General features: G+C 38.3%; 1 protein-coding gene across 1 annotated transcript in view; it reads right to left on the bottom strand.

Moving 5' to 3' along the window:
• Positions 1-270: 270 nt before the first annotated feature.
• Positions 271-10906, bottom strand: part of LOC104966574 (dual specificity protein phosphatase 3-like) — a 22608-nt gene continuing 11972 nt past the window's right edge. Inside the window, exon 3 of the mRNA XM_010795756.1 lies at positions 271-6508. Coding sequence (XP_010794058.1) covers positions 6279-6508 — 230 coding nt within the window. The 3' untranslated portion in view covers positions 271-6278. The remainder of the gene's footprint in view (positions 6509-10906) is intronic.

The following is a 10906-nucleotide window of genomic DNA, read 5'->3' as shown; positions in this document are numbered from 1 at the left end:
GCCTTAGCCTAAATCTTTCAACATTATTTTGTAAGATTCATGTCTTAAGAAGATATATACTGAGTAGTGGTGAATTGAGAAAGTTAGAAAGAAAAGTAAAAAGTATAACAATTCTGAAGCAGCTCTAATTTAAACTTTGTTTTACAGGACAGTATAACTGATTTGTTTCCATGCTCTGTATGAAATGGAAAACACTGAGAATGTATTTATACTGTATACACCCAATATACCAAAACCATACACCTTGGAAGCCAAAAAGAGGACAGTCATGATCAGATGTTAGTACCTCAGCCATTTATTTCTTAAACATAAGAAAGAAGGGACTTCTTCAAGGTAAGAAAACTCAACATTGCAATTTAAAATCAAGTGCACTTCAACAATGTCTCATCCTGTAAGGGAGCATCCCTTCCTGCTGTGTGAAGTAAGATACACAAACTTAAAAACAATCTAAAGAATCAATCTTTACTGTAAGGCTTTGGGTGGGGTGCTGTGTTCATTGAGATGTCAGTGGCGGTGACAAATATACATGTGGAATACCCATTGAACAGCTGATCCAAAATCACAACATAATCCTCCGAAACATCTGTACACCAACAGAAACGTGAAGAGATAAGACGTGGACTGTGTCATGGACTCCGGGTGGAGTCAGGCAGTGGGCTCATTGTGCTAAAACAATTCTTATTTTTTTAAGAATGGGAGCAAGAAGAAGGACATGGCAGCTCTGCACTTCACCTGGTCCAAACAGCATTTGTAAGTCATTTCCGGTGTTTGTTTGAGCGCTCTCAAGAGTACCAGATCGGATGGAGTTTATTGCATCATGCAAAATTCAGATAAGTTCAGCCAGATGACTTTCCATGATGTAAAATATTGACAGTCAGTCACAGAGGGTTTAAACATCTCAGGTTTTTGCTTACTTCAGCACAGATGGCTGAGATACGCCACATGGGACTGCGCATTCGACTCAAAGTCAATTTAGTGTTCTTTACTGTGATAAAAAAAACTACCTGGCTCTCTCGGAGTGATTTAATCCTCCTCTCTTTCTGGTTTCCAGGCAAGCACCATGAATGAATTACAATTACCATCTGGTCCAGGTACCATTATAGGTGACTCATCCGAAAGAAAATAAAAACAGATAATGACGTACTGTGTTAAGCTTAAGACAATAGAAGTAGGTCACAATCCTACTGTTCCAAAAAAAGTCTATTTTAGCAGGGAAAATGTAATTAACTATAATCAACTTACATTCTTGTAACAGGACAAATCTAAATAAATAAAACAAATTAAAAAGGTGAAAGAAGTCATATAATTTGCAATTTCAGCTCACTAGATTCAACATCATACAAAGTCCTATCTATATAGTCGGCCGGTTAAGACCGTAAAATGCAGCAATTCACAATTGCCTTAGTCCGTGATACATACTCAGTATATATAACAAAATACATCAATGGCATTTCACATTAGACATTCTCGATAATACATTTAGTACTGTACCTGGAGTATTACCCACAAAACTATGCTGGTACCTTGTTAAACAAAACACAGGAAGTCTGGACATAACAGAGTTTCACATTAAAGACATTAAAAAAGATCGGACGAGTAATGCTAAAAATAACAACATTTGTTGAACAGCAGGTGGCAGTGTATATCTGTTACGCGTAAAAAGAGTAAAACCAGCGGTGTAGCCATCATAGACGCTTTCCTTTTAGGAAAACTTTTTTTATCTTTTCTTCGTCCAAAAAGGAGGATTTTTTTCTTTTATAAATAGTGGCTACAAAATGCGTTGGAAAACATCTACCATGGCTAGTTTGGCTAGTGTTTATTAGACCCTATCTCGGGAGTTATGATGCTATAAAGTACATACCCTCATCCTGGACCGAGTTTAGGGCAATCATTCTCAAGTTTTTGTTATGTAAAACTCCAGAAATCCTAAATAGTTGTTGCTTGTGTGAATTCAGAAGGAGGGCAGTATTGTAGAGCAGATGTGAAAATTGGTGAGTGAAACCCCAGCCCATTGGAATGACATTTAAAAAGCCAATCATAAACATTGACTGTATTTTGTACAGTAGGCCACTTGGCACAAGACAATCTTGGTGTTTAATGTTTTTGTGTGAGGGCACAAAGGTAAGCATTTCTCTTTTTTTGTTGTATCTTCAATCTATCTTCGCTGCTGTATGGTTTGGGGTTCATGACAAGGCGGTAGGAAAATGAACTGAAAGACATTTTGACTTGAAAATGGTCTCAAATTGGAGCCACTGCACCCGATTCATCTTTCTAGACACACAACAGGAAAGAGGGCTTGCAAGATATGTGATATTGGGTGTGTTGCTTTAACATTTTGAAACATTTTCAAGTGCATGAGATGACTAAAGGAAAAAAACAACCAGCACCTAATTTCTAACTTCCTGTGATAATATTTGATTGAAACATGATCTTTAATCCTATAATGAGCAAAGGCTAAAGAAACACTTGACATTTGAATGCAATTTTTGAAATTGGATTAAAAGATTGGATTTTATTAAATTAGATTGCTATTTGACCACGCTGGTTGTATTTTAATTTCAGTCTGGAGTATTTTTTCCCCAATGTAAAAGTGAAATCATTATTCCCAAAGCCAAATGTGATGTCTTCAAAGGTTACATTACCAAACCCAAATATTTGGAGGTGGCGCAAGTAGCAGCAACAAGTCTGCAGGTCTTATTTATCCACTGCCGTCGCATTACTCTCCCGCAGTTTGCACACATCCACATGTATAAAACTGACTTGAAATACGGCTTATATGCAACTGACTTACAATAATAACAATAGTCTTATTTAATTTTTTGCACAAAAACTACATTAGTTCTTTCATCATGAAATCTCACAACACATACTGGATGTTTCTCTTTACTAGGAGTCTGCAGCCTATTGAAGGATAATTGTTTTGCTGCTGAAAACATTGCATTGAAAAGGAAAGTGTATCTGGAAACTCAAATATAGATCATCACATAACATTTAGCTGTAAATGTTTTTGATGGGATGAGTGTATCCTTTGACATGATGACGTGTGTGGCCATATGGAGGATAATTCATATCCATCTTATGCTGCCACCTGCATCTTGCTGTATACTATGAATAAACTACCATGAAAACTTAAAGACTGTACGAAACATTATCAAACAGGATGATCACATGCCTCAGTATCCCAGCTTGGTAAACCCTGCTGATCATAAGCAACTTTTGCACAATTATGAAACGTCACAATCACAAAGACAACAGTTTACATGTACATTACATTTCAATATGAATGTACATGTAACCGATGGATTCCTCGATGCACCATATACAAATATAACATGATATATAAAGACGTACTGACGATACCTACACGTTAATAGACACATTGCTCATACATTCACATATGTCAACACTTAAATATGTATATACAGTATACATGTATATATTCATATGTATACAGATATATCAAAGGAGGAATAAATAGTGCCATTAATGAGGTGAGACAACCTAGTTTCCATTCTCCTCTCTAGTGAGACGACTATGCCCCTGCATTCATGCCCCGAGGCCGTTTGTTCAGGAGGATTGTGATGTGTGGGACAAAGAGTCGGAACTCTGGAGGGATGCTGGTGCTGATCCAGCTCAAACCCCTGCACTTTGATGGGAGTCCACCTCGAAAAACAGCTCCGTGGAGTGGGGGTTTAGAAGGAATTCTTTACACCTTAAAATGATCATTTATATAGAAATGACTCTTCTTGGGTTAGGTTGTATTCTTGAAGAAAACTCTTTTTTCTTTTGTTATGGTTAGGTTTTTTTAATGTATTTTAAAGAAAATGAGGATGAGTTCAATAACAGAAAAACTTTAAAAATGTTATCTCGTAACACTTGTGCAGTAAATCCAAGTCTCTGTTACTGAGTTGTATGCGCACTACATCTAAATTGCATTTTTTTTTGCAGAATGTTTAGGCAAGCGGTTTTTACAATAATTTTACGGTAAAGAGTGAGCGTATATAATTGTACGTTTCAATATCATTTTGCTGTTGTTAAATGTCATCTATAACGTTTTTTAATTTGTTGTTACCATCGAGGTAGGAAAAGGTTTTCTTCAAGGTAACACAGCATGGGTAATCGATGCATAAATGTTCATTTTAGTGGGATAAATATTCCTTTAAAGACACCCCATCTCCGTCCTTCCTGGCACTAGGTTTAGTTTACAGTATTATGCCAAGTAATAAATACTTTTAAAGTGTATTGTAGAACTACTGTTGCCTATATGTAACAACTAGAGCCTGAATAGTCATATTTAGATGTGATTACATTCTATATATCTGATCAGGGTATTGACATATATTGCAATGCTGAAGTACATACAAACAAAACATTGTAATTTGACCCGATGTGTATGGGTGTAAAGTCAGGCATAATTAACACACACATGTAGGAGTGAGCCATGTTGGGAAAGGGCCTCTGACAGACTGTGTGGATGAAACAGTGGTGCTGACCGTATGGCAGTGGACAACTCTGTGGCGTGATGACTGGACCGCTCTGTTAGAAGAGTTAGTGGGAGGCATCTCAAAACTAAAGGCCTCTAGTTTGAAATTGGTAAACCTGGTGAAGTTCGCCTTTAACCCATTTAAGCTACTAGTCTGTAAGTGTACCGTAGGTAATGTGGGTAAGTAGGAAATCTTAAAAACAACTGACCACACCAAATATTTGTTAGCAGCAGGGCTTAGCAGCAGGGCTTAACAGCTCTGCTATGTGATTGGATTTTAAATGAGTGATCACGCTTACGTCATTGTTTCATAAGAGCACATTTTTTCAAGTACGAAAACACCTGCTTAATGTGGATAGAAGACGAAAATATAAAGATAAGATGCTGACAACGCAAGACAAAAATATATACTGCAGACAACAGAAGCATTACCTCACCTGCAGTACATCAAAGTATTTAAATGAAAAAAGAGGATAGGTCAAATAAATTAAACAGTGCTCCTGTTGTTCAGGACTTTTAATGTTTTTGGAGGTCTTCACAACAAGCGTGTGAAAAGCGTATTTATATTAGCTGGCTTAACTTGAGAGTTGTCTAAGTTAAAGGCAACAAATACTGTCTATATTGTACGTTTTGGTCATCTGCGTTTTGATAACCCAAAACACAATCACTGTAGGGATGTCAAACTATAAATGTAATCCCGATAAAGGAAGTTTGTCATGCAGTCCTGCTCTACAGGAAAATAATATAACGTCATGATATATATGTAATTGTAAACAAGCCACTTTAGAACTGAAATACTGTAGATTACCTCTGTGAATGTTAGAGGATAGAGCTCCCAGTACTCACTCGCCTGAATGTGATTTGCCTCGTGTGCAGGCTCGTTGAGCTCAATGACAAATTAAAATAATGTCACTGAAAAAGCAACTGGAAACATGGCCGCTACATGAGCAACCCACGCAGCAGCTCGTTATTTTTAATAAGCTCGACCTTTGCTGTCCTTGCTGCGAGCCTCTGGGATACAGAATGTGTCAGATGTATCGCTACCGCTGTCAAACTAGAGGCCGAGAGTCCAGGATGCCGAGTGGAATGTTACAGAGCTACAGCTTGCATTAGAGTGTGAATCATTTGTGTTTGTGCATTAAATATCTGCCCTTCAAGGAAGAAGATCATTTAAGGGGTACAAACTGTGGAGGGGCTTGTAATGTTTGGAATTTTCCCTCCATCTATTCACACATCACTTTCTGACCTATATTATCTGCATCATGTGTGGCCATTTTATATCTAAACGTTTGTTTGGAATTTTAAGAATACTCCTGCTGTTGGAGACAACACTGACATTCCCGGCAGTGGAAAACTATGGAATGATTGTGCTATAATCTTACTTTTTATTAAGGAAATCTTAAAAATCAGGGCAAACTTATGGAGATTGAAGGAATGCTTTAAGTCACCACTTTATGCAGCGAGAGATCTGCAAGTGTGGAGCGTTGTGTGTGTGTTTTGGAAAGAGGAAGTATTTAAGATCACACTCTTTGTAGGAGGAGGCAGAAGATTTGACGGATGTCCTCTTACAGAGCAGCAGTGGCAGACGTGAACTGAAGATAAAAAACAGCATGTGTGTGTGTGCGCGTGTGCGTGTGTGTGTGTGTGTGTGTGAGGAATAGTTTTCTACACAGATAAATGCATGTATGTTTGTGTATGGAATACTCCTTGGTGTCGGATGGGTGCTGGTTTGGTCAGGGTGGGGTCAGACTCCCAGAGTGGCTGGAAGTCTGTGAAAGGCATGATGTGAGGCTTTTCATTTGGTCTTTAGTTTGCCCACCTCCCCGTTCAGCTTGCCCTCCTTTGCCAGCTTCTCGTTGAGTTGGCACAGTTGGCGCAGGAAGCCGTCGTTAGGGCCGATCTCTCTCTTCTGCCTCAAGGTGGCCACCGCCAGCCGGGCATCCATCCTGTGGCGCAGCATGAGGTAAGCCACCACCATGGTGGGGGAGCGGCTGTAGCCTTCTCTGCAGTGCACGTACACCTTCCCTGGAGGATATACATGGAGAATGGAACAATCAGATACTGTACATGTTGGCGCTGCACTTTCGTTTTTTTATTGCAAAGCCAACTTGCCGGAAAAACTCATTGCTCAAGATATTGCAATTAAGGTTTTCTTTTGTTAGTTCAAACCTAACTACTTAAAAGGCACTTTAAAATGTCATCATCATCAACGTTGCATTTTATTGGTGCCTTTCGTATTTATTTCAATATTACATTTGTTTAATAAAATTATGTTTTTTATTCACTGTATTTTAGAAGTATATTAGAAACAGTAAAAAGGGAAAAACTAGGTACACTTTAATATCTATTTATTTATAATTTTTGCAATAATCACATATTTCCCTCATGTGTAGCCCTAGTGGTGCAGAATTCTGGAGAAAAAAACCCAGGACATATTAAACATTGGTTTGTGGACAAGGATATATAATATATAATATAATTGTAATACATAAAAACAATGAGCTTCGTGGCTGTTGATGATTATACATAACTTTGATTACGCTCTTTTGGGGGCATATACAGTATCTCAGTGATCCAAAAAAATACCTCTTAACATTCTCTGCTCAGTGTTATACGAAACTAAAGGGGAGTTTAAATATATATACTTAGCTAAAGGGACACGTGATCAGAACTTGGAAAATGTACGTTTCATTTCACCACTTCCCTAAAGAACCGCAGAGATGTATGAAAAACAGGGTTTTGACTCTTAGACACAAAGGAAGAACAAAAATGGGGGAAGTGAGAAGAAACACATTAACATAAAAAACAAGGCAAAGTAACACTGGTTGGGAACATATGCTGAGATCAAAGTTGCTTTGCTAAGCATTTTCTGCGTCAGGAGATGCAGATACAAGACCTGACCTCTGCTGCAGACTCGGCAAAGTCAATCATCTTCAACACACACACACACACACACACACACACACACACACACACACACACACACACACACACACACACACACACACACACACACACACACACACACACACACACACTGTCCTGGTATGAATAGAATACCTGCATGTTTTCTGAACTCCAGTTATATTTCGTGTCTGTGTACTTGTCTGTGTGTGAAATACGACTTGTTTGTGTTTGCCTTCAAGGATGCGTTTCTATTTAACTTCCTTCACTGACAGACGAGAACCCTATGAGGAAATCTGGCTTGGCAGGCTCCACGGAGCAACTGATGTTCTGGGCTCAGATCAGCAGATTCTGCACTTTATTTGAAAAGCAACCCCTCTCTGTGTCCCTCTCCTGGTATAACCCCTCTCTGTAGTTTAATCTCCTCGTATCCCTGAGTCCCCTGCCACCGATCAATGTGGATTCTACTGTATCCTCATGTAGGACAGGATCTCAGGCTCAATCATTATTCACTCCATCACTCACTCAATAGTAAGGATTTCACCACTTAATTCAAATTTGAATAAGGGGGAAAGTCAAATATTCAAACTGTAATGACTTGTTCCAGTTCAACATTTTGCTTGTAGTCCAGTAGAGGGCACTCTTTTAAAAATTCCTATACCCAAAAATATTATGTTCACCATACAATACTCTCTTATATCTGATCATTTTGTAATCGCTTTACAATTTCAGCCTGAAAAATGACTGCAATAAAATAATCAATGATCAAAATAGTTAATATAAATGTTTTTGTCAATAGGCTTATTGATTAATCGATTACTGGGAAAAGAGACAGCCCTTCTCGCTAGATGTCCAATTTGACTTTCTTAAAAATAAATACAAAACAACTGATGTATTTTACTTGCCGATTAAAAATGTCGTTCACTTCTGATTAATATAACTTTTGATGTGTTCAAATGAAATAAATTAACTTCAGTTTATCGCCACTTCATAATATAAAATGATATTGTTTGTTGTCTGATTGTATATAAGAGAGCATAAAACCTAGGTCATTAATGACTTCTCACGTCTAACGTTAAAGCTCTGTAGAGGAAAATAAAACTCCACAATTTATCAGTTATTAATATAAAAACATTTAAGCAATGCAGCTTTAATATGCTGATACTTCTGCTGCTAGTTTCTATTTAGAATATTAGGATGAAAGTGTGCGCTGTGAGCCTGTAAACATGACACAGTGCCTTCCTGTCTTCATTATGGCAGACACGTAGAATAATGCATTGATGCCTCATTAAAATCCAGAACCTATGACCTTTTTCTGCGCTTGCAGCTAGTGCGGTCATAAAATGTCAAAGATAATGTTGCAAACAGCACACTGTCGAGCGACTGAGGCCCCCCCACTCTGCTCTCCCCCACAGTCCTCATCGCTCTTCACTCCTGATTTACACCCAGTGTTGGTGCACCTTTGCCAAATTGCCTGGGAATTAAGTTGCTATTCTGTGTCAAGGCCGACAATAAATTCATGTTATAAAATACAGGGTTCAGCACACTAAATGAAACACATCCCTCACGTGCGCTGACAAATTACTAAATGTAATTGTGGCTTTTTTTTGGTAGGGGGAGGGCAGATTGATTACTTCTTCAGTCGTTGTATTCCGCTTTCTAAAATGTAGCACATGTGACCTTGTGGGAATATCAAATGGCTTATTTAAGCTTATTTGTATTACATTACATTGCATTTAGCTGAAGCTTTTATCTTTCTAGAGATGACTTAAACATTGTTTAAAAAAGTAATTGATAGTTTGAGAAGACTGAAAGGAAGAGTGTGTTGTGTTGCAGGACAGAAAAGCACAGCTAACTGTTATCCAAAATGTATTGACTTATTGGGCTTATTTTTGATCATGTGGATGAAGCCTGGACCTCTTGAGACTTCTCCGTTAGGGAGACTTGGTTAGACATTTGAAAAGAAAGGAGAAAACACTTTATTTCTTTGTAAGGTCCTTTCCGGAATGTTGCCAGACAAACAATCTGAGCCTGCCAATGGGAAAAATAAACACTTATATTGGACAATAAATCTATGGTATGCAAATGCTCAATAGGTTTACATTGCAAACTGTTTTGTGGCTCGATCCTGGACCAATTAATGAATGTTTTGTCCCTATTGGTCAGTTGGACATACAAGAATGGGACAATAGGTGGAAAAATACCCTATAAGACTCAACTCCCTTAATTACTTTTACATTTGGCCATTTTCCATACATCGTTTCATTGTTTTAACCCAGTCCAAAAGTGTCCGATAATCTTTTCAGCCTAGCAACTGTAAGACACAATAATGTCGATTTGGAGCTACAGGTGTGTTATACATGGATCATTTCGACATGACCTGATAATGGAATGTGGGGCAGGGCTCAGGAGTGTGTCAGATTTAGCCCATCATCATGATTATCTCCTGCTTTCACTTTAAGACCCACAGCATTGAAGCGTACTGTGAGTAACTCATTCAAGAACGGTTTAAATCTTGTATCCGTTGTTAGCAGAAAAAAAGAGGAGCTTGTTTTCATGTGTTAACTTGACGTGACAAATTACTTTCAAGTGGGAACTACTGAAGCTCTACCTTTGATGGCTTTGTTAAGGCATACACTCTCAATTGTCTTTGGGGTTTAGGTGCGTTTGGAAATGGAGGATAATATCCGAAGAATAACTGTAGTTTTTATGCTCATTTGTGATGTAGTGATACTTATATATTATGACTTACCCAACACCATCATTAGAGTTTATCAGTAAGACTGCAAGAGTGGTGCTTTGGGAGAATAGACAAAAATACTATATCTTTTTTATTAAATTACACTTTTTCAGAATTACAATTTTTTTTTATGTTCCACTTTTATTATTTAGCCAATTGCCCAATTAATAGACCAATAAGGCACCCTTTTAAAGTGTAACATAAGATAGACCGTAATTAAAATGTGGCTCAAGCTGAGCATTAAAACTGGCCACATGTCAAAGGTAAGAATTAGGGATGCACCGAATATTCGGCCGCCGAAAATTATCGGCCGAAAATGGTTAAAAAGGCCGTTTCGGCTTTCGGCCGAAAGGGTTTTAGCACCGAAAAAATATCACCGAATGTCAGGGAACAGGGTTACGTTGGTAAGCTAACGTGTTGTTGTGATGACGTAATCAAAAAGCGGCGACAAGCACGGCGCGCCACCATGCTCGCGGCTGGCTCACAGCCAACATGTCTGGCGCTTGGAGATATTTAAAAATATCAGAGAAAGAGGCGCAGATTGCGATTTGTAAAACGTGTTCAGCTGACATTTCTCGAGGGGGTGTAACTGCAAAGACTTTCACCACTTCGGGATTACTCCACCACTTGAAATCAAAACACCCGGACAAATATGCGAAGTAAGATCAAATCACAAGCACTGACAGCGAGAGACTGTTCAGCGCTGCCTCTCATGTGCTTGATGAGAAGAGGAACAGACTTATGGCTGATAAAGCAGAGAAGCTACTGTTCATTAAAAA

This window comes from Notothenia coriiceps, unplaced genomic scaffold (assembly GCF_000735185.1).
Source record: "Notothenia coriiceps isolate Sejong01 unplaced genomic scaffold, NC01 NC01_scaffold00037246, whole genome shotgun sequence".
NCBI lineage: Eukaryota > Metazoa > Chordata > Actinopteri > Perciformes > Nototheniidae > Notothenia > Notothenia coriiceps.
This window is presented reverse-complemented; position numbering and strand designations above follow the sequence as displayed.